Source organism: Micromys minutus (assembly GCF_963924665.1).
Source record: "Micromys minutus genome assembly, chromosome: 2".
Taxonomy (NCBI): Eukaryota; Metazoa; Chordata; class Mammalia; order Rodentia; family Muridae; genus Micromys; species Micromys minutus.
The window spans coordinates 76,530,348-76,556,135 of NC_137971.1; the positions used below are offsets into that span (position 1 = coordinate 76,530,348).

Below are 25,788 nucleotides of genomic sequence, written 5' to 3' on the forward strand. Positions count from 1 at the left end.
TGTAAAGACTGAGTTTAAATGCAGGTTAACTACAGCCGAAGAAGCATTACCAATCAGAAGAGAACTCATCTGTCTGTAGTTGTAGTTGTTTATACAACCTTGTTATCAGCTGTTGTATTGAGCACAATAACACACTTTAAGCACTCTGAAAGTTTCTTGGTTCATATTAATTTATCAATAAATGTCAATTAAGCACAGCTGCATAATAATAAAAGGGAATCAGAAAATAACCTCAATAGAGTAGTTTTATAACAAGTTATTTTATAATTATAGAGCTACGTCATAGATCTAAGATAACATCTTAGTTAGGGTTTCCTTTCCTGGGAAGAGACACCATGACCAAGCCAACTCTTACAAAGGACAACATTTAAGTAGAGCTGGCTTACATGTTCAGAGGTTCAGTCCATTATCATCAAGGGGGAAACATGACAGTATCTAGGTAAACATGGTACCGGAGGAGCCCAAAGCTCTATATCTTGATCCAAAGGCAAGAGAAGACTGGCTCCCACATGACCAGAAGGAGGCTCTCAAAGACCATCCCCACAATGACACACTTCCTCCAACAAGGCCACACCTACTCCTAATAGTTCCACTCCCTGGGCTAAGCATATACAGACCACCACAGATTGCCATGGACTGTTTAAATTATCCTATTAAAAGTACATTATCCAAAAGACAAAACAATTTTTTTTCTTCAGGTATTTGAAGTTCTTGTCATACAGATCTTTCACTTTTTTGGTTAGAATTACACCAAGACATTTTATGTTATTTGTGGCTATTTTGAAAAGTGTTGTTTCCCTAATTTCTTTCTCAGACCATTTATTATTTATATGAAGGATATCTACTGATTTCTTTCAGTTAATTTTATATCCAGGCACTTTGCTTAAGTTGTTTACCAGCTGTTGGAGTGTCCCTGGTAAAACTTTGGGGGTCGCTTATGTATATTATCATATCATCCACAAATAAGGAACCCTGACTTCTTTCCAGAAATATCATCCTGAGTGATATAACCCAGACCCACAAGGACATGCAAATCATGTACTCACTGATAAATATATATTAGCCAAAAAGTACAGAATACTCATGATACAAACCCTAAGAAATTAAACAAGAGGGAAGGCCCAAGTAAGGATGCTTAAATCCCACTTAGAAGGGGAACAAAATAATCCTAGGAGGCAGAGGGAACGAGGAACCTAGGTAGGAGAAGGAAGGGGGATGAGGACAGAATCAGGTAAGTGGGTAGATAGGAGAGAGGCCCAGAGGGCCAGGAGAATGAATGGAAATATGCAGCTGCCAGGAATGGGGTTTGGAGGTGGGGCAGACTCTAGGAAGTCCAAGAAATCTGGGATGGGGAGGCTCCAAGGACTCTGTGCTTACACATAGGAGTCTAGCATGGCTGCCCTCCAAGAGGCTCTACCAGCATCTGATTGAGACAGATGCAGATACTTATAGCCAACCATTGGAAGGAGGTCAGGAACCGCAATGAGAGAGCTAGGGGATGGACTGAAGAAACTGAAGTGGGTGGCAACCCCATAAGAAGACTAACAGTGTCAACTAACCTATACCCCTAGGAGCTTTCAGAGACTTAGGTCTTAGTAACCAAAGAGCATACACAGGCAAGTCCAAGGCCCCCAGCACATGCAGAGCAGAGGATGGCCTTGTCTGGCCTCAGTGGAAGAGCATGTGCCTAATCCTATAATGAACTGATGTTCCAGAATGGGGGAATTCCCAGAAGGGGCAATGTCTCAGAGGCAAAGGGCAGGGGAGATATGGGGAAGAATTCTGCAAGGGGGGACTAAGAGGGGAGCAACATCTGGGATATAAACACACTAAATAATTAATTAATAAAAATATTTTAACAATATTTTTATTAATCAGGAACAAGGCAAGGATGCTACTCTCTCCCCTTATATTCAATATGAAGTTGTAGCTTCATCAATAAGCTTCTCAATTGTTCCTTCTCTTAGGTAGGAGAGTGTTAGATTGGGCATTTCCTTCAGGTTTTTCAGGCTCTGGTTACATAACTTCTGTGTTCAGACTTTTTGAGGACAGGATGCTTTGTGTAGTGTTTCCTGTTTCATTTCTTCTACAGGCTGCTCAAGGGGTTTTTCTCTGCCCACCACACTGAGGATCTGGTTAAGTTCCAGAAGATAAAATTCAAAGTGCAAGAGTACTAGCCAGATGACAGGGTCTCCACTGGAGTTTTATTTGCTTGCTTGTGTGTGTGTGTGTGTGTGTGTGTGTGTGTCTGTCTGTCTGTCTGTCTGTGTGCTTGCATGCATATGAGTATGAAAATTCATACAGAGATCAAAGGACAACTTTTACCTTACTTGAGTTTGGTCTTTGATATTCAGCAACATGTATACTCAACTAGCTGCCATTTTCCTTTCTCACCATGGTTCTATAGGAATGCTGGGATTACATAGGCATGTCCTACTACATCTGGCTTTTATGTGGGCTCTGGGTATCCAACCTCAGATCATCAGGCCTGTGCAGCCACACTTGAACCACAGCCATCTTTATCCTGCTCTGCAGTTTTGTGCTAGATAAGGGGTGAGTCTTTTCTTTTTCGTCCTCAGTGCCTTAATTTGAGAATCAGTTGTTTTCCAGTTCAAACTTTCTTTTTTGAAACAGGGTTCTACTGTGTAGACAAGGTTGGCCTAGAACTCAGAGATTCATATACCTGGCCTCCTGAGTGCTAGTATTAAAGGCATGTGACACCATGCCCAGGTGGTTCACATGTTTAATTGTTAAGATTGAACTAAAAACATTAAGGATTTCTTAAATACTAGGGTGGACACTTTGAGTCTAATGGATGTTTGAGTGCATTATGAGCCCTGTTAGACCTGCTGCTGGGAGAAGTTGTATGTCACTTGGAAGACACATATGATATATCTCCAGGTGAAGCTGCCTTTCTTACCATCCTATGTTCACTTATATTTTCTTTCTCTTTCCAGAAGCTACTGACAGATGTACATAATCTCCCATTGCACCCCTAGGTCACCAGACTGTTTGCTAGCATACCTTTAGGATATTTCTAGTGATGCTGTAGCCTTCAATAAACACATCCCCAGCGGTAGCTACCTCTTCTCCAGTCAGAATTTTAAAGGTAGTAGTTTTCCCGGCTCCATTTAGCCCAAGCAATCCAAAGCACTCCTCCTTTTGAATGGAGATGGAGATATTTTTTACAGCCAAAGTGGGTGGGATTTTAAAATATATCTTAAAAACAAAGAAAACACAAAATACATGGGAAGATGTGTATTTAGGTGGTTCAAACACAAAGTTTCAAACTTTTACAGACAGAAGTGCTTCTCTAAATCAGATTCATAGGAACTCTACCTCCCATACTTTGGGATCTGCTAGCCATAGGTCCACAGGTCTACCACAGGCTCTCAGTGTTCATCTTAGAGACTGAAGCCATGTGCTGGACATTGAAGGACATTTACCTTTACGAGCTCTTTAATGAGCACAGTAGAATTCAGCGAGTGCCAAGAATGGTGCAGGATAGCCTCTCTTTCCTTTTGCACATCTTCCTCTTCTGAGTCTCCAGATAAGTCCTTGGACAGTCTAGCCTGAATTGTGAAAGCAAGAATGGGAGTTACACATTGCGCATCCTGCCAAGACCGGATAAATTCATGAAGGCTGAACTGAAAGATTATTCCAGAGTGTCAAAATAGAAGTCAAGAGACTTCCTGCACACAACCACAGCTCTCTCATAAAAATGTATTTTCCATTTCCAAAGCTTAGAAACTAGACTTCCTGCCATGAGCAAGTAGAGGCTGCGGTGCCAAAGCAGACATCACAAAAATCACAGCCACAGAAAATGGTAAAAATGCTATTCACTAATAATAAAGTACAGATGAATGTCAAAAAATGGTTTTCCGTGTTCTTTTGCTCTGTGTGTCTTTCTTTCTTCACCTCTTTACCCCTGTGGTTGATCAAGATGCAAACTCTTGGCTGTTCCTTTGCTCTGCCATTATGAACTCTAACCCTCTGAAACCATAAGCCAAATCAAATATTTTCTTTTAAATTGGTTTTATCTCAGAGAAAAGAGAAATTGTGGAGAGTTCAGTGTATGAAACACGTGAAGTGTGTTACTTAAATGGAAGTGCATCAAGAGACTTATAGCAGGGGACAGAGAGGACTGGAAGGGCACCCCACACAGCCCAGGGTGAAAGAGAGTTAGTTCCAAGAGCCAACCCATATATGTGTTTCATTTCAAGTGATTCAAAAACTAGTTTTGGATGTTGCATATGCTTGTTTTTGTGTCTAGTTTCTTTTGAGTCATATCACATATGAGTAAGTTACAGGACTTCCCTTCTTGTCACTCCATTCTATCTTAAGACAGACATTTTTGTCCCCTATAAGGCTCACGGTAATAAGACTTTTGTCCTGTTCTCCTGTGAATACAGCATGAGCATTCTTTCACATATTTTACACATATTCTATAAGTGCATATGTTATACACAGGATACTCTGCCTAAGTGCATGACTCAAGTTGTTCCATCAGGGGTTTTGACCATACTGATGATAAAGCCCATATATCCACTAATAGAATTAAACATGTGTACTATGTACTTTTCAATTTAAGAGTTATCTCTAACTCAAAACTGGAGTGAAAGATTTTGAAACCAGTCCTAAATGAGATGTCTTCACAACCCCCATCACTCCCCAAGGTTTCAGTATATTGGTTTGAATAGAAATGGGCCTCATCCTCTCATGCCTTTGAACACCTAGTCAAGTGGCACTACTTGAGAAAGATTAAAATGTGTGGTCTTCTTGGGGTAAGTGTAGACCTGTTGAATGAAATATCCCACTAGGGGTTGGCTTTGAGGTTTCAAAAGGCCAAGCCATTTGCAGGGTCTCTGTCTTCCTGCTACCTACAGATCCAGATTATAATTCCCAGCACTCTCACCAGAGTGTCTGCCTGCATGACACCATACTTCTCACCAAGATGATAATGAACTAAACCTCTGAACTGTAAGCCAGCCCCAATTCAATGCTTTTTTAAAAAAATAAGAGTTGCTGTGGTCATGGTATCTCTTCACAGCAGTAGAACGTTAACATGAGAGCTATGTAGAAGAGGAGATAGGAAGCCTGTCAGAGCCAGAGGAGATGGAAGACACCAAGAAAACAAGACCTCCTAGACACACAGGGTGGACGCGTTTGCATATGAACTCATGAATGATCTTGTGCAGATGGCCCCATACAGTTCCATCAGACAGCATTCGAACACTGAGAGGGGAAATGGATATCATCTTCCATCCCTAACCAAGAAAACATCTCCAACTGATATCCACTTGAAAAGGAAAAATTTGGAAATCAGTCTGGCGATTCCTCAGAAAATTGGACATAGTACTACCTGAAGATTCAGTTATTCCACTTCTGGGCATTTACGCCAGAGACGCTCCAACATACAACAAAGACACATGCACCAAAATGTTCATAGCAGGTCTATTTATAATAGCCAGAAGCTGGAAAGAACCCAGATGTCCCTCAGTAGATGAATGGATACAATAATTGTGGTACATTTACACAATGGAGTACTACTCAGCTATCTCAGAAACAATGACTTTATGAAATTCGTAAGAAAATGGATGCATCTAGAGAATATCATCCTGAGTGAGATAACCCAGTCACAAAAGAACAGACATAATATGCAGGCACTGATAATTGGATACTAACCCCAGAAAGCTCTGAACACCCCACAAACAACTCACAGACTATATAAAATTCAAGAAAAGAAAAAAAGAAAAAGAAAAGAAAAAAACATTATGTTTACTCCTTACACACCAAGAAAACTTTCACTAATTCCAGGTTACATCCTGTTCTACATGTACTTTATGCTCATTGTAACTAGTAAGATCTTAATGCACACTATCAAACCTTAAAAACAAAAGCCAAGCAATAACAAATATGTATTCATATACTTTTATGCAAAAATACTTAAAATTTGTATGTACACTTATCTTTGTTTTTTAAAATAAAGTTCTTCAATAAAAAATTGAAAATGTTTTTAAAAAAAAGAAAAGGAAAGGAAAAATTTGTTTTCTTCAATGGAGTTTCACTATATATCATGTATATAAATATATATCTTACTTAAGGGTAGGCCCCGTGTGTGTGTGTGTGTGTCTGTGTGTCTGTGTGTGTGTGTGTGTGTGTGTGTGTGTGTGTGTGTGTGTGTGAGCGTGTGTATCATACTTAAGGGTAAGCCCCATGTCCTGTAATAAATGTTCAACACAGAATGAACTCAGTGATATTTTTGTAAATTTTTTTTGTCTCATATTTCTTTGTTTGGGCATATTTTATCTTACTGGTTTTTTTTTTTTTTGCTTGTATAATATAGTTTCTGGCTTTGTGATTATATATGCACATTGTGTGTGTGTGTGTGTGTGTGTGTGTGTGTGTGTATGTGGTGTCTGTACTGTGTATTGTGGAGTTTATTTGTTTGGTTGTTTTTTTTTTTTCTAAAGAGAGAGAAAAAGAAAGGGCATGGAGTTGAGTGGGTGGGGAAGATCTGGGAGGATCTGGGAGGAGTTGGAAGAGACAATGATCAAAATATGAAAGTTTTTTTTCAATAAAAAATAAAAATAATACTTAAAAGAGAGTTGTCTCTAAGGTCTGTATTCTGCTACTTACCTTATAAAACATCTTGTAGATACTAAAGAAAACATATCGATATATGAAGATCTTGAGATTCCATGAAGTCATATCCAGAAGGATAATGAGGAGCAAGTATATCAGTCCTGAGGCGGCCATGGCTGTCATGTGCTTCCCAATTGCTCTTTGATCCATACTGTATATAGAAATCTCAGCAACTGATGAGAAGAAAACAGAAGGATGTTAACAGATGACATGTCAGCTGGGCCTGCAAAAAGGTTCCCTGTCTTCACTCCCCCTCACAAACAGACCAACTGTCACCTATGAGCAGAAATGTTTTCACCACACACAAACACACACACACACACACACACACACACACACACACACACACACACACACACAAATCAGTCATTTCTGTGCTTTCTAGCCTGATGAAAAAGCCATACTAGTAGACTAAGAGAAATGCACTTTGATGGGATGTATTTCAATCCCCTTTCTAAGAGGCATACCAGAGCACAGAAGCAACACTATCACAACAAAGAAATTGTGTGGAGCAGATACAGTGTCCTTATCAATGCGAAGAAATCTTTTTTAGTGTGAAGAAACTTTTTTTTTTTTTTGGTAAATCTGAACCCTTTCTCAGTTACTGGGGATCCTAGCATGAAAAGTGAAGCTTGGGCCACACATAGAGTCAAATAAGAGAAAGTGAGCAGGGCAAAACGGAACCCAGAGAATCAATCATCTTATTGAAAGAGAAATCCAATACTGATATACTATCAGCCCACAAGGTCTATCAGCTTAGCTGCTTTCCCTGCCCCCAGCAGAGTGGGGAAGTGCTTACCTGGATTGATTTCCAAAAGGGCTATCTTTCTAGTATATCACTACTTCATCTCCTCACGTGTGGCTTGAGTACCACCTTTGAAGCTTAAGCACCACCTTAAGTTCCTACCCCAGGAGGAATCTACTACACTTAAAAAAAAAAAAATCCCTTGGTCCAGCCAGATCAGTGGAATTTCATGCTAATTATATTCTATATGAAGTGATCTTGCTAGATACAGGAACAAGCCAGTGGTTACATTTAAATTCAGAGCACACACATTAGCCAAGAGACCCAAAGAACAGGAAGGGAAGACATGACATTACTGACAGTACTGGCTGGCCCCACCAGAATTATTGTCTACTACAAACAGTGGGAGCATGTCACTACCAGTAAGCATTTATTGGTTCTTTAAAAGGTGGTGGCCTAGGCAAATGTGCAAAGGGTTTACAAATATTTACACAAGGATGACAAGACCCCAAACTGACATGCCTAATAGTGGGTATAAAGATGAATATTGGTATTGGCAGTTAAGAGCACTTTCTGCGGTTGCAGAAGATTCAGGTTCAGTTCCTAGCACACATGTGGAAGCTCACAATCATCTGTAACTAGACATATTTTAACAGAAAGCTTGACCAAACTAAAAAATGAATTGGTGACCTCAAAGACAGAATATTTGAAGCCTCTGAATCAAAGGAACAAATTTAAAAGGTAAGAAAAAGAGGGATGACTGACTGGAGAAGTTTTATGACTCATCATCAAGAGATCAAACCTACATGCGTTAAAATTTAAAGATGGTAAAAGGGGAGAAATGGTATTCAAAACCATATCTAAAGAACTTGTGTGAAGATTCCCATGACCTAGAAAAATGGCCAACAATCTAATCTCTGGGAGCACAGGGCTCACGAATCAAATGCAAAACCAGGAGCTCACCAAAATACCTGATGATCAAACTATCAAGGTGGAAGACAGAAAAGAGTATGAGATGCAAGAAATAAATATGTCTCTAGACTGGAGAGTTGCCTCAGTAGTAAAGAGTAATGGCTGCTTTCTAATGGACTGAAGTTTTGTTTTCTGGGTCCGCATTGTGTAGTTCACAAACACTTGGATTCTAGCTCCATGGAATCTGAGGCCCAGTTCTGGCCACCATGGCCATCTGCACTCATGTTATAAGCTAAAAGCTAAAATATTGGTTAATAACATATATCTGAAAAAATTTTCAATAGTTTTACACACACACCGTTAAAGTAGTTTTTAGAGAACTGTTCTGTGCTCTGTGGTTCGCATTGCTTAGCACTCTGCATACATGCGAAAAACATACATTCTGCTGCTATTGGATTACTCTGTAGGAAAGATTGACTTGTGTATCTGGTTGCTAGATATCCTCAAATCCTATCGGTCTCTTCTGATTCCCAGACTTCCTGTCCTGTTAATTTTTTTTTTCAAAGAAGAGCATGAAGCTCAAGGCATCACTGTGAACTTATTTTTCATTGCTGCTCCCAGATCTAACTTTAAATTCCTCAGCTGTTCTGAATTGATAAAGCCTTTCCTGCACACCCAGTGTGTTTCTTACCTATTCTGGAAGTTATATGTTGCATGTGTGTGTTATATGCATTATATGTGTACATGTTGTATGTATAAGTTATATGTATGTATGTGGCAAGCCACTGGAAATGAGGCTTAGGAAGTTGCCTGATGTGTCTTTCACCAGACTTTACATGGACTCCCTCTCCTCTCTCACATTTTCTGGCTCCATCCTTTGAATATTCTTGGCACCACTAGAATTTTAGGAACCGCTACTTCTATTTTCTACTGTCCCCTAAACTCATGTTTATGTAACTTCTAGAATTTGGCTCATACTATCCACACAGACTTGCTTTACATTTTCCCATCTTTCCAGCATTGTGAAGATGTGTCAGGTGTATATGGTGGGGTATAGCTTCCTCCTTAGATGTCTATGGTCAGAGTGAGTGTTTATCCTGCCTCTTCTAACCTTGCATTCTTTTTCATACCACTAAGATAACTCTTTCCAACCTTTAATTACTCATTCACAGATACTTAAGTGTCTGTCATGTACACAGCTCCATATTAGGCAATAAGTAATTTAACATTAATTTGGCATCTTCCCTTCAAATACGAGTGTGTAGAAAAAGCAGGCTGACAGAAATGAAAATCCAGTGTTGAATGTAACTGACTCCCTTCTGTGGAGAACCTTGTCACGAGAGGGAGCACATACAAGTTTGAATCTCAGCCAAGATTGTGTCTTGTGACATAGTACAGGCTGCCTTCTCAAGTGACAAATAAATTGAGTTGTACAGATATATACACAGGGATGCCAAAAGTCATTTATACACGTCTAGTGTTTCTTTCTGACTCTGATGGATCTTGGAGAACCTCGGAAACTTACCTTCATTGCATTCTGGAATGAAATAAAAATATCCTGAAGCACAAAGTTTCTTTGTCTGCTGGATTCTATGGTATTTGAAGATACTCATCCCAAAGTTATAAATGGGCAACAGCAGCAGTGAGTTAAGTATGATGTTCTTAGTACTGGTTTTAATATCTGTGATTTAAAAGATAATACACTTCATGTTGACCAAGTTAAACTAAAAAAAATTACAATGCATAGTATTAGTCTCAAAGAATTATAATTTCTTGCCACTATCTGGTCTACCCTTGATGCCCCAGAACACAATTTATTTCAATGATTATAGCTTTGGGACAGTCTTTAGGAAAAGTTAATATGTATATAATCTGTCACCTGAAAATAAAAAGAACAACATTCCTTACTTCCTGTACGTTCTGTCTTGTGTGCCTCATGAAGAAGCAAACTTGTATCAGGCATGGTAGTTATGTACTTGTGATCCTAGAACTCTGGAGCTAAGGCAGGAAGGTTAGGAGATTGAGACTAGCTTGAGCTACATAGTGAGAGTTCTAGGACAACCTGAATGACAATACTAGACTCTGTCTCAAAAGTTACTTAACTAATTAAAGAAAATTTATACTATGACTCAATGGTGAAGAATGAATGAGACGTGACTGATCAGTTTGAAAGGAAATTTATCTTTAAAGGAACAAATTTAAAGCTGAGGTTTTTCTAAAAAGTAACAGAGTATAACAACTAGTAAGTGCATATATAAGGACATAGGAAACACAGTAACAGGCTAATATTCTGAATTCACACTTTTGGACTTAAAGAACAAGTTCAGATTGCTAGGTATAAAAATTAAGTAAAATCAGGAATCGGGATCTGCCCTGGAAAGACGGTGCTCAAAGATTAGCTCCATAGGTGCTTTTACACCTGGACCAGAGGTGAGCCTGATGGATAGGCCCAGGGATGTTGTGTCAGAAATTCTTAGAGAGCAGAGAGTGCTGTGCTCTATGGAAAAGGGTTCTTTCCAGCCCACAGGGAGGGCTGGGTCTCAGTCATCAGGACTCAGGATTTGCCCAGGAAAGGCTGTGCTCAAAGATTAGCTTCACAGGTGCTTTTATACTTGGAACAGAGGTGAGCTTGATGCATAAGCCCAGAGGGATCACACTGGGAGTTCTTTGAGAGCAGAGAGTGCTGTGCTCTCTGGAAAAGAGTCCTTTTGGGCTTAGAGAAAAAGCCAGGTCTCTGACAGTATGATTCAGGACCTATGGGCAGAGAGCTGAGCTCCCAAAACAGCCTCTCAAGAGCTCTCACACCTGATCTCGCAAAGACAGAATTGAGTCACTGCCATCAGAACTCACTGCTTGTCCACAAAGAGCCAAACCACTCAGAGGCAATTTTCTTCCTGAGCCCATGGGCCCTCAGATCCACAAAAGAGACAGGTGCCAGTCACTGACAACAAGATACCTATAATCACAGATAACAAAATGGCAAAAAGAAAGCTAAAGAACTTAAGGAATAGAAAACAAGACAGCCTGGCAACATCAGAACCAAGCTCTCCCACAATAACAAACAAGTATTGGATTGCCAAACACACCAGAAAAACAAGACTTAGACTTGAAATCATACTTCATGATGACGATAGAGATCTTCAAGAAACATATGAATAACTCCCTTAAAGAATTACAGGAGAACCAGGAGAAATCACTCAAAGAACTACAGAAAAAGACAACCAAACAGATGATAGATTGAAAACAGAAATAGAAACAATAAAGAAAACACAAAAAGAGACAACCCTGGAGATAGAAAACCTAAAAAAGAAATCAGGAGTCACAGATGCATCAACAACAGACTACAAGAGATGGAAGAGAGGATCTCAGGAGCTGAAGACAACATAGAAAATATAGAAAAAACAGTCAGATAAGATGCAAAAACCAAAAATCTCCTAACCCAAAATGGCCAGGAGATTCAGGACACAATGAGAAGACCAAACCTAAATATAATAGGCTTAGAAGAAGTCAAAGAATACCAACTAAAGAACACAGTAAATATCTTCAACAAAATCACAGAAGAAAACTTCCCTACCCTGAAAAACGAGATGACCATGAGCATAAAAGAAGCCTGCAGAACTCCAAATAGAGTGGACCAGAAAAGAAATTCTTCCTGACACTTAATAGTCAAAACACAAAATGTTCAAAACAAATAAAGAATACTAAAAGCAGTAAGGGAAAGGGACATGTAACATATAAAGGCAGACTAATCAGAATTACGTCTGACTTCTCAACAAAGACTATGAAAGCTAGAAGATCCTGGACTGACATTGCAGATTCTAAGAGAACAAAAATGCCAGACCATGTTACTATATCCAGCAAAACTCTCAATTACAATAGATGGAGAGACCAAGATAGTCCCAGACAAAACTAAATATACAGAATATCTGACCACAAATCTAGCCTTACAAAGAATAATAGATGGAAAACCCAACACAAGGAGGGAAACTACACCCTAGAAAAAGCAAGAAAATAACTAAGCAAGAAAACCAAAGGAAGAAAGACACACAAACATAATTCTACCTCTAACAACAAAAATACCAGTAAAAAACAATCACTATTCCTTAATATCTGTTAACATAAATGGACTCAATTCCCCAATAAAGAGACATAGACTATTAGACTGGATATGTAAACAGGATCCAGCATTTTGCTGCATACAGAAAACTCATCTCAAAGACAAAGACAGGCACTGCCTCAGAGTAAAAGGCTGGGGAAAAAAACCTTCCAAGCAAATGGCCCCAAGAAACAAGCTGGAGTAGCCATTCTAATATTGAATAAGATAGATTTTAAACCAAAAGTTATCAAAAAAATAAGGAAGGACACTTTTTACTCAATACAGGAAAAATCTATCAAGATGAATTCTCAATCCTAAATATCTATGATCCAAATACAAGAGCATCCATGTTCATCAAAGAAACACTACTAAGTCTCAAAACATATATTGCACCACACACAATAGTGGGAGACTTTAACACCCCACTCTTATCAATGGACAGATCATGGAAACAGAAACTGAGCAGAGACACAGTAAAACTAGCGGATGTTATGAACCAATTGGAATTATCAGACATCTATAGAACATTTCATCTTAAAACAAAAGAATACACCTTCTTCTCAGCACCACATGGCACCTTTTCTAAAATTGACCATATAATCAGTCACAAAACAAGCCTCAACAAAAGTAAGAATATTGAAATACTCCCATACATCCTATCAGATCACGATGGACTATGGCAGGTCTTTAATAACAAGAAAGACAACAAAAAGCCCACAAACATATGGAAGCTGCACAATGCTCTACTCAATGATAACATGGTCGAAAAAGAAGTAAAGAAAGAAATTAAGGATTTTTTAGAATTTAATGGAAATGAAAAATCAACATACCCAATCTTATGGGATGCAATGAAAGTAGTACTAAGAGGAAAACTCATAGCTCTAAGTGCCTCCAAAAAGAAACTGGAGAGAGCATACACTAGCAACTTGACAGCACAGCTGAGAGCTGTAGAATAAAAAGAACCAGATACACCCAAGAAGAGTATACAGCAGGAAATAATCAAACTCAGAGCAGAAATCAATCAAGTAAAAACAAAAATACCATACAAAGAATTAACAAAACCAGGAGCTGGTTCTTTTGAGAATATCAACAATATCGATAAACCCTTAGCCAGACTAACCAGCAGGCACAGAAAGAGTATCCAAGGCACTCAGACCATCCGCCAACAGGAATAGCAGTGAGCCAGCGGTGAGCCAGCAGTGAACCAGGGACACAGGACTGGAACAGCAGTGAGTCAGCAGTGATCCAGCTGTGATCCAGGAACACAAGACTGACAAAAAGATGGCAAGAGGAAAGGGAAAGAACGAACCCCAGGGAAACCAAGACAACCTGGCAACACCAGTAACCAGCTCTCCCACCACAGCAAACAGCAGAATGTCAAACACTCCAGAAAAAGAAGACACAGACCTGAAATCATACCTCAAGATGATGATAGAGCTCCTTAAACAAGAACGGGAGAAAAAAGCATAGAGAATTAGAAGCTTTTAAAGAAGAAACAAGAAAAACACTCAAAGAACTCAAAGAACTAGAAGAAAACAGAACCAAAAAGATGAAGGAATGGAAGAAAGAATTTAAAATAGAAATGGACACAATAAAGAAAACACTAAAAGAGACAACACTAGAAGTAGAAATCCTAAAAAAGAAATCAGGAGTCACAGATGCAAGCATTTCCAACAGACTACAAGAAATGGAAGAGAAAATCATGAGGGCCGAAGACAACAACAAAAACATAGACAATACAGTCAGAGAAGATGCAAAAACCAAAAAGCTCCTAACCCAAAAACCCAGGAGATCCAGGACACAATGAGAAGACCAAACCTAAGGATAATAGAAATAAAAGGGGGCAAAGAATATCAACTAAGAGGCACAGTAAATATCTTCAACAAAATTGTAGAAGAAAACTTCCCTACCCTTAAAGAATGAGATGACCATGAGCATAAAACAAGCCTACCGAACTCCAAGTAGATAGGACCAGAAAAGAAATTCCTCCTGACACATAATAGTCAAAATGCCAAGTGCCCAAAGCAAATTAAAAATATTAAAAGCAGTAAGAGAAAAAGGCCAGGTAACATATAAAGGCAGACCAATCAGAATCACGCCTGATTTCTCAACAGAGACTATGAAAGCTACAAGAGCCTGAACAGACATCATGAAGACTCTAAGAGAGAACAAGTGCCAGCCAAAGCTGCTATACCCAGCAAAACTATCAATCACCATAGATGGAGAGACTAAGATATTCCAAGACAAAACTAAATTTACACAATATCTGACTACAACCCCAGCACTACAACGAATTATAGGGGGGAAAACACAATACAACAAGGGAAACTACATCCTAATAAAAACAAGAAAACTCCTAAGCAAGAAAACCAAAAGAAGAAAGACATACAGGCACAATTCAACCTCCAAAAGCAAAAATGGCAGGAAACAGCAACCACTATTCCTTGATATCTATTAACATAAATGAACTCAATTCCCCAATAAAAAGACATAGGCTACCAGACTGGATATATAAACAAAACCCAGCAATTTGCTGTATACAGGAAACTCATCTCAGAGACAAAGACAAACACTTTCAGAGTAAAAGGTTGGGAAAACACCTTCCAAGCAAATGGCCCCAAGAAGCAAGCTGGAGTGGCCATTCTAATATCGAATAAAGTAGATTTTCAACCAAAAGTTATCAAAAAAGAAAAGGAAGGACACTTTTTACTCATTACAGGGGAAATTTGTCAGGAGGAACTCTCAGTCATTAACATATATGCTCCAAATACAAAAGCACTGATATTAATAAAAGAAACCCTACTAAAGCCCAAAAAATACATTGCGCCCCACACAATAATAGTACCCCACTCTCACCAATGGACAGATATGGAAACAGAAACTGAACAATGACACTGTAAAACTAGAAGAGGTTTGAACCAACTGGAATTAATAGATATATACAGAACATATAATCCTAAAACAAAAGAATACACCTTCTTCTCAACACTGCATGGCACCTTCTCAAAAATCGACCACAAAATCGGTCACAAAACGAGACTCAATAGATATAAAAAGATTGAAATACTCCCATGAATCCTTTCAGATCACCATGGTCTAAGGCTGGTCTTTAATAAAAACAAAGATAACAAAAAACCCACATACACATAGAAACTAAACAATGCTCTATTGAACAATAGCAGGGTCAAAGAAGAAATAAAACAAGAAATTAAGGATTTTTTAGAATTCAATGAAAATGAAAACACAACATACCTAAACCTATGGGATGCAATGAAAGCAGTACTGAGAGGAAAACTCATAGCTCTGAGTGCTTCCAAAAAGAAACTGGAGCAAGCATACATCAGCAACTTGACAGCACAGCTGAAAGTTCTAGAACAAAAGGGAGCAGATACACCCAAGACGAGTAGAAGGCAAGAAACAATCAAACTTAGAGCAGAAATTGACCAAATAGAAACAAAAGAACCATTGAAAAAATCAACAAAACCAAGAGCTGGTTCCTTGAGAAAATTAACAAGATTGATAAACCCTTAGCCAGACTAACTAGAAGGCAAAGAGAGAGTATCCAAATTAACAAAATCAGAAAGGAAAATGGAGAAATAACAACTGAAACTTAGGAAATTCAGGAAATCATCAGATCCTACTACAAAAGCCTATACTCAACAAAGATGGAAAACCTGGAGGAAATGAATGAATTCCCAGACAGATACAAGATAGTAAAGTTAAATCAGAACCAGGTAAACCATCTAAATAATCCCATAACATCTAAAGAAATAGAGGCAGTCATCAAAAGCCTCCCAACCAAAAAAGCCCAGGTCCAGATGGGTTCAGTGCAGAATTTTGCCAGACATTTTTTGAGGACATAATACCAATACTCTCCAAACTATTCCACAAAATAGAATTAGATGGAAGACTACCTAACTCACTTTTTGAGGCTACAATAACCCTTGTTCCTAAACCACACAGAGATCCTATAAGGAAAGAGAACCTCGGACCAATCTCACTTATGAACATTGATGCAAAAATACTCCACAAAATCCTTGCAAACTGAATCCAAGAACACACCAAAACAACCATTAGCCATGATTAAGTAGGCTTCATCCCTGGGATGCAGGAATAGTTTAACATAAGAAAATCAATCAATGTAATCCACCATATTAACAAACTCAAAGAAAAAAATTCACATGGTTACCTCAATACATGCTGACAAAGCATTTGACAAAATTCAACACCTCTTCATGTTAAAAGTCTTGGAAAGAAAAGGAATCCAAGGCCCATACCTAAACATAATAGAAGCAATATACAGCAAACCAACAGCCAACATCAAACTTAACGGTGGGAAACTTGAAGAAATTCCACTAAAATCAGGGACTAGACAAGGCTGCAAACTCTCTCCCTACCTATTCAACATAGTACTGGAAGTCCTGACCTTAGCAAATAGACAGCAAAAGGAAATCAAAGGGATACAAATTGGAAAGAAAGAAGTAAAAACATCACTGTTTGCAGATGACATGATAGTGTACTTAACTGACCCCACAAATTCCACCAGAGAACTCCTACAGCTGATAAACAAGTTCACCAAAGTGGCTGGATATAAAATTAACTCAAACAAATCAGTAGCCTTCCTATATTCAATGGACAAACATGTGGAGAAAGAAATTAGGGAAAAGATACCCTTCACAATAGTCACAAAAACTATGAAATACTTTGGTGTGACTCTAACTAAGCAAGTGAAGGACCTGTATGACAAGAATTTCAAACCTCTAAAGAAGCAAATCGAGGAAGATCTAAGAAATTGGAAAGATCTCCCATGCTCATGGATTGGAAGGTCAACATTTTAAAAATGGCCATCGTTCCAAAAGCAATCTACAGATTCAATGCAATCCCCATCAAAATTCCAACCCAGTTCTTTATGGAATTGGAAAGATCAATGTGCAATTTCATATGGAACGACAAAAGACCTAGAATAGCGAAATCCATCCTCAACAACAAAAAAAAAACATCTGCGGGAATCACTATCCCTGACCTCAAGCTATATTACAAGGCAATTGTGCTGAAAACTACATGGTACTGGTACAGAAATAGGCACTTGGATCAATGGAATAGAATAGAAGATCTAGAAATGAGCCCTCACATATATGGTCACCTGAGTTTTGACAAAGGAGCTATAAACATTCAATAGAAAAAGGACTGCCTATTCAACAAATGGTGTTGGTCCAACTGGCACTCAGCATGCAGAAGAATGAAAATAGACCCGTTCTTATCTCCTTGTACAAAGCTCAAGTGTAAGTGGATCAAAGATCTCCACATTAAACCAGATACACTGGAACTATTAGATGAGAAAGTAGGGAAAACCTTAGAACACATAGGCACAGGAGAAAATTTCCTGAACAAAACACCAATGGCTCAAGCTCTAAGGTCAAAGATTAACAAATGGGACTTAATGAGATTGCAAAGTTTTTGTAAAGCTAAAGACACTGTCAAGAAAACAAAAAGGGCAGCCAACAGAATGGGAAAAGATCTTTACCAACCCCACATCAGATAGAGGCCTAATATCCAAGGTATACAAAGAACTCAAAAAGCGAAACACCAGAGAATCAAACAACCCTATTAAAAAATAGGGTACAGACTTAAACAAAAAGTTCTTAATTGAGGAATATATCGAATGGCTAAGAAACCTCTAAGGAAGTGCTCAACATCCTTAGCCATCAGGGAAATGCAAATCAAAACAACTCTGAGATTCTACCTCACACCAGTCAGATTGGCCAAGATCCAAAACTCAGATGACAACAGATGCTGGCAAGGATGTGGAGAAAGAGGAACACTTCTCCATTTTTGGTGCGGTCGTAAACTGATACACCCACTCTGGAAATCAGTCTGGCGGTTCCTCAGAAAAATGGACATAGTACTACCTGAAGACCCAGTTATTCTACTTCTGAGTATGTACCCCAAAGATGCTCCAACATATAACAAGGACACATGCTCCACCATGTTTATAGCAGCCTTATTTATAGTAGCCAGAAGCTTGAAAGAACCCAGATGTCCTTCAGTAGATGAATGGATACAGAATTTGTGGTATATTTACACAATGGAGTACTACTCAGCTATTAGAAACAATGACTTCATGAAATTCCTAGGCAAATGGATGCATCTAAAGAATATCATCTTGAGTGTGGTAACCCAGTCACAAAAGAACAGACATAATATGCAGTAACTGATAACTGGATACTAGCCCCAGAAAGTTCTGAATACTCAAGAAACAACTCACAGAACATATAAAGCTCTAAATCAATCAATCAACCAACCAATCAATCAATCAATAAATAAATAAATAAAAGGGCCAAATAGTGAAATAGTGAAGTGGAAGCCTTAGTCCGTTTTAGAAAAAAAAGTGTATAGCACCCTCTCAGAGTGTGGTACACCTAGACCTTAAATCATTAATAACTGAATAACTAAGAATGAAACCTTGAGGCAATTCTTGGTATTTAAAATTCATTATGTTTAATCTTCAGACACCGAGAAAATTTTGACCATTTTTATGTTACATTTTGTTTTACATGTACTTTATGCTTATGGTAACTAGTAAGATTTCAATGTATACTATCAATCCTTTAAAAAAATCATGTACTTATAAAAATATATTTATATAGTTTTATGCAAAAATGCTTTTAAAATTTGTACATTTGTCTCTCTTTTTTAAAAATAAAGTTGTTTATTTAAAAATAAAGTTAATTCTAGGCAAAATACATATTAATTATGCAAAAGAATGTTATATTTTGGCATTTTATTCTGATGGATTATAATAACCATATATGACCTATACATTTATCTTTACAGATTTATACAAACAAATGTGCCCACTCATTGGGAGAGCATATATCCAAGAATGAGAGAAGTCCTTTTGAAATAAACTGCTTTTTCAGTGGTTGACATCATGACAAGCATATTATAAAGAAGCCCATAATTGCTGTTAGTACATACGGACTCGAAACCAAAAATATGTGGGGACATTCTTCACTTTTGGAGACGTCAAAGTTTATAGGATAATGCTAAAGGTTACTCACTTGGTATCTTTCACAGTGCATGTAAGTATTGCCTTCTGAAGAGCAAGGTGTCTTCCTGGGAGTCATTCCGTTTCCCAGTCTTCAGGGATGCTGAACGTCCTCACGGGAAGTTGGCACTTGTGTATCCTCCCTGGGAAATGCCTATTTGAAACCTTTCACACATTTCACTAGAGGATAGCTGCCCTCGTCAGTGCGGATGGGTAAGAAGTCATTGTATGTCATTGTATTTTTATAGACTAGATTATGATGGGTCATTATCGAATGTGTGCCCTGGAGATATTTGCTCTGATGTGGTTTGTGGTCCTTTTCACCTTATGCTGTTCGGTTCACAAAGTGTTTCATTTGGTGATGCTCAGTTTACTTTTCTTCCTTTTGTAGCTTGTACGCTTGGCGTCAGTGTCACAACTAAGGATCCTTGGCCTGGTTCGAAGCTGCCTAGTTGTGATTGCTTCCACTAGCTTTACCTTTCAGCTCTGACACGTAGACCACTGAGCTCACATCTGCCCGTGGTGTAACGTGAGGCTCAGTTTCACTCTTCTGGATGTTGATAGTCATTTATTTTGATACAATTTATCAAAGACTCTCTATTTCTCGTTGGGTAATCTTGAAGTCTTGTTGAACATCAGGAGATGCTGTGAGGGGGTTTTATATCTGGGCTTTTTAATGTATCCATACGTATTACATACTTTTATCATCACGCCCCTGCTATATTATTTTAAGCGCTTGTATAGTCACAATAAGTTTTGATATCAGAACCTGAGAGGTCCACCTTCATCCCACATGAGTCTGAAGGATGTTTTTCTCATGTCTGTGAAAATCAATGCAGTTAGGGTCTTTCTAAGGATCTTGCTGGGTGTATCTGTCAGTTTGTGTAGGATCACTGTTGGTTCATGGGATCTGCAAACTGGGCATCTTTTGATTCTCAGTTCTCAGTGCTGTTTCACAAGTTTTAGTGCACAAGCCTTTTGCCTCTTTAAAGTTTTCTAAAATATTTTTTTAGATCCTATGATAAATTAAATGTTTTGAGCTCATTTTAGATTGTTTGTAGCAGACATAGAGAAATTAGCTGATGCATTAATCTTCTAGCCTGAAATTGTACTGAGTTTTCTCTTTCGCTATATTAGCTTTCTTGTAGACTCTGTGGTTTTCTCCATATATGATCATATTTTATTAATTATATAAAACAATAGGTTTCAGTATATTTTATACATGTATATAAGTATTTTGCTTATGCACACACATCCCTTTCCCCACTCCCACTGATCACCTTACTCTTCCAATATGTTTCTCAATCTACTTCCCTATCTTTAAAAGAGCTATCAGTGCATCCTGTGTATAATATAAATGATGCCATATATATGAACAATTTTTGGTGCTTTAAGTTTCCTCTTTGTGGTTTGTTGCTGTTCCTGGCCTCGGGCAGTCTGTTTTCTGTCTTGGCTGTAATATCATCTTCCACACATCAAAGAGTCATTTCATCAGCTATAATCCTTCTGAGCTATATACTGTTTCTCATGCCAGCCGAATTGTGAGCAAGGTGAACGAGAGACTGTTCTCTGAGCCACCCCTAGCAGAGCAGAACAGACCAACACACAGATGTGTGAAGAAAGCCTGCTCCATTTCTATTTCAGTCAAAGATCAGGGTTCCACACTGGTAGCATAAACCCTAAGATTTCAAGACTGCCAGTAAGTTGACAAGGGGTCAGGTAGGACACAGAGCCATGCCACTAGTTTTTCTTGTTGTCTTATGTTGCTTCTGTATTGATCCAATAAGTACTTATTACATAAATAGTTGACACTTCCTAGAGCCCATTCAGAGTCCATTCTGATGGCTTCTGTTTCATTTTCTTGAGGATTCTATGAGGAGGAGATGGGTATTCGGTGCTAGATATATAACTATTTTTCCAATGAATAAATCTCTGAGCTAGATTTCCCTGTACTTTTTATTACCTACATTTTTATGGTAGTATTCAAAGCATAAAAAAGTAAGTATAATTTTCATAAAAGCATTTAGATATTTCTATGACCATTTTTTCTCATTTTTAATCCTTTGAATATTCTGTACAGTATATTTTATCATATTTACACCCCAATCACTTCTCCCAGATACATCCCTTTCCTAATCACTCAAGTTTGTGCTCACTTGGTCTCTCTCTCTCTCTCTCTCTCTCTCTCTCTCTCTCTCTCTCTCTCTCTCTCTCTCTCTCTCTCTCTCTCAGTTGTGGGCTTTCACTAGAAGATAATCAATCCACAAGGTGCCACACACTTAAGGAAAACTGACTCTTTCTCTTAGCTATCAACTGCCAATAGTTTTATCTGGCTTGGGTTTGCCCAGCTCTTGCACAAACTGTCTCAGGTGCTGCAGAACTGCCCCATGAGTCCAGAAAAACAGTTTCCTTGTAGTCAACCATGGCCTCTGGCTCTCACAGTCTTTCTACCTACTCTGCTCACATAATTCCTGAGTCTTGGAGATATATGATATCTGTATCTCACTTGAACTGACCATTATGAAGTCATTCTCTGCGCTTTGGTTGGTTCTTCTATTTGATGTGGAACTTCTGAAAAATCTGTAAAGATTCATGATAGAGATGTTACATGTGCACCCAGATGATGACTTTATGGTGACAGAAGAGTATTTCGTATTTCTGCTGCCCTTCCAATTATGTAGACAATTCTTTTCTCTAAAGCTACTGTTTAGCACACCTGTAAAGTTGAAATGATGAGCAGCAATGATCTTCCTAATAAAGAAGACTAGAGGCCATCTTAAATCAGTCTGCCTTGAATTGTCTCTTAAACACCTGACATGTTTTATAGGCAATGTAACTGTCGGGAAGTTGGCAGGGTCCCTGAGAGTTGGTGAGGCAGGAAGGAGTCAGGCGTGGTGGTCAGGGGATCCTGAAGCTCTGATTGACTGGCAATCAGAATTCTTTATTTTTTACAAGTCTCAAAGAACAAAGACAGACTAATGATTGTCCATGAAGTACAGATTATATCATTTTGTCTCCAGACATGTGTTTGATTTTTCACTACAAATGTCCAGGTGTTGCAAGTTCAGTCGTAATTTAAAAATATATGACTAAAAAATTTATTTTTATTATCAGCTCCATAACTGCATTTCGAAAGATCTAAAGAATGTCTCTGTGACACAAACACATTTATTATATGACTGTCTGCTTAGGCTGACAGCATGTGAAGTTTTACACTTGATCTTAGCCAAAAACCCGAGAAGCAATACATGTATGTGCAGTTTTAACGTGTTCCAGGTAAGCAGAAAAATAAATGACCCTGTCCTTTTACGAATAGCAAATATTGATACCTATCTCTTTTTACTTATATCCTTTCATTATCTGTGCTATTAAGCAGGAAAGGGTTATGTTAACCAATCTATCTTATTTGCTGGGTTCTATTCCTCTAGGGCATATCCTGTAAGACCCCCTCCCACCCCTATCTTTAAACTACATTTTCAGAGAGCTCTAAGTGTATTGTAAAAAGAGGCCTTGAATCTGTTGCCAATTTTCCTGGCCAGTTGTAGTTTGCAAACTATTTCTAAGTTTATCCGGTTCCAATTATACTGTTTGAGTTTGCTTAGGGGTGGATACCCTAAGAAGATTCCTGGAATTATGACCTCATATTTTTTTTTTAGCACCCTGGTGCTTATTCATGCTTATCACCATCTCAAGAGCATAAGGATCTCTTCCAAATAGGCCCAGATAAAGTTGTTTCCCTAAAAGCCAAGGGAATAGGAAGTGTAAGACTTTCCTTAAGGGCTGGAGAGATGGCTCAGCAGTTAAGAGCACTTAATTGCTCTTCCAGAGGTCCTGAGTTCAAATCCCAGCAACCACATGGTGGCTCACTACCATTTATAATGGGATCTAATGCTCTCTTCTGGTGTGTCTGAAGACAGGGACAGTGTGCTTATACATAATAAAAAAATAAATCTTTTTTTTTTTAAAAAAAGACTTTCCTTAAAAGACCCGGACATAGTTTTCTCAGGAAAGGACATAAAAAGAATCATAGTGAAGAAAGCCCCAAGAATGCAATACACAGAGACCAGAACCTAAAAGTGAGAGACAAAATGACAGCGACCATAGTGATCACATCGTTCCGCTCAGCTTTGTTGGAACTGTGTCAGACAGCTGTGCTGGCTTCATGACTGTCACTGTTTCCAGTGGGTATGGATGTGCCACATAACAGTGGACATGTTTATTTGAAACTCTTAGGTATTCTAGGCTATTTTTAAAACTGATACAAAATTATACATTAGAGGTAATTTGTTATACCAGAAGTAGGAATTAAAACAGAGGCTAGTTGGTAGCAGTGTGATTAATTTGGAGAATCTGACTAAAGAATAACTTCTACAAATTAGAAAATAATTTCTTTCTTCTGGTTTTATTAGTACCCCTTAAAAAATTATATAATAAATGTTAAACTCGTCTCAGATAACCAAAGACTCTATCGGTGAGACAAAACTTGATGTCAGGGAGTCTGTTAGAAGCCTCCTCCTCCTGATTTCTGCAATGCACGTTGCTGAATAACTTAAACCAATGTTTACAGTGTGCTTTGGTGAAGGAGTGGCAACAGTCCTTAGTCTCAACTGCTCCTATTTGTGACAGCCACTGCTCCAGTCAATTTTCCTTGAATGTCATGGTCACAGGAGGAAATCCAAGAAAACAAGGTCTCCCCCCATTTTATTGATTATTTTATTTATTTACATTTCAGATGTTATTCCCCTTTCCAATTTTCCTTCCATAATCTCCCTATCCCTTCTCCCTTCCACTGTCTCAATGGGGGTGCTTCCCCCACCCATCTGCCCACTCCTGCCACAGCACCCTAGCATTCCCCTATCCTGGAAGCCTCTACAGGACCAAGGAGCTCCCCTCCCAGTGATACCTGATAAGGCCATCCTCTGCTACATATCCAGCTGGACCCATATGCACCCCTACCCCATATGTACTCTTTGGTTTGTGGTTTTGTCCCTGGAAGTTTTGGGGGGGAGGGTCTGGTTGGTTGATATAATTTTTCTTCCTATGGGGTTGCAAACCCCTTCAGCTTCTTTATCCTTGCCCTAACTTCACTGTTGGGTCCCCATGCTCAGTCTGATGTTTGGCTTCTTGCATCCCTGTCTGTACTGGTCAGGCTTTGGCAGAGCCTCCCAGGGGACAGCTTTACCAGGCTCCTGTCAGCAAGTGCTTCTTGGCAGAAAACAGGGTCCTAAGGGAATGGTTGGTTTAGTGATATTAGCAGCTCAGTGTGTTTTTCATTACACTCAATATAATGTTACAATATTAAAGGCACCCAATAAAGCTTGCTAAATAATGTTTCTTCCAGAAACTCAGAAAAAAACTTGTTTTTTCCCTCAAAGTCATTTTTCTTTATTTATAGAAAGTTCCTGAAAGGAAGTAACTTTGTAAATCTCTTACCTGGTATGACTTGTACCACAAAATCCACAATTATACTAATAAAGCCTAAACAGTGGTTGAAGACAAAGATCTTGATATAGGCATTGTTGCTAGTGTTGTACCAGAAGCTTAGCAGGTAGATGAAAGGGATGACAGACCAGCCAAACAACATGAGGATAAACATTGTGTCCAGGAAGTGATATTTCTCCAACAATACAATCACATCAGTGTATAGGAACACCAGCTGAGAGGAACATGGAAACAGAAAGCAAACAACATGTGTTAGCTACTTTATATGTTGCCATTTTTCATGTCAATGAAGTCTCGGAGAAACTTTAGGCAGAGGTGCATTGTTTCTTGGCTGAAGAGGAGGTAGTGGACTGCTGGAAGTAAGGGCTGAGCTGATAATATTAACAACTTGCCCCAAATGACCCATTTCTGTTAACTAGACTCCAGCTTGTAGACTTGTGTTAAGTTGATATATGATTGGACAACACAAAGATAGGCGGAAAAAGGTGTGGGGGCAGAAGTGAAGGCAGGAGGCAGAAAAGATTGAAGAGGAGAAATCAAGATGGAGCTTGAGAAAGGTGATCTGGATCCAGGTGGACTTAATTGGCATTAGGTAGATATGAATATTTTAAGGGATTCTGTATGTCTTTTATCTCATATAGTAGGGCAGTTTCTATCTTTGTTCACTGGATATAATCTTAGTATTAAAATAGTGTTACACTTACTTGGAGATGTTGGTTTATAATTGATGGAACTGTCCCTCCTCCACAAGAATTTGATGGATTTTATGAATAAAACAATTCATCTTGGAGTTTTCCCTTTTAAAAAAGTTACGGTTACATAGAGAATTGGAAGGAATGCCAACAGATCAAATGGTCAAAACCTGGGAGAAAGATGTAAAACTAGAAAACTCCAAGGCTA

The 25,788-nt window shown here is 38.6% G+C and overlaps 1 protein-coding gene across 1 annotated transcript in view; it reads right to left on the reverse strand.

Annotated features, from left to right (window-relative positions):
* Nucleotides 1–25,788, reverse strand: part of LOC308417670 (phospholipid-transporting ATPase ABCA3-like) — a gene marked incomplete at both ends in the record, with an annotated part of 96,820 nt that overhangs the window by 12,580 nt on the left and 58,452 nt on the right. Inside the window, 5 exons of the mRNA XM_080913009.1 lie at nt 3,025–3,219; nt 3,447–3,572; nt 6,640–6,818; nt 9,828–9,983; nt 24,880–25,102. Of these exons, the coding sequence (XP_080769135.1) occupies nt 3,025–3,219; nt 3,447–3,572; nt 6,640–6,818; nt 9,828–9,983; nt 24,880–25,102 (879 nt within the window). The remainder of the gene's footprint in view (nt 1–3,024; nt 3,220–3,446; nt 3,573–6,639; nt 6,819–9,827; nt 9,984–24,879; nt 25,103–25,788) is intronic.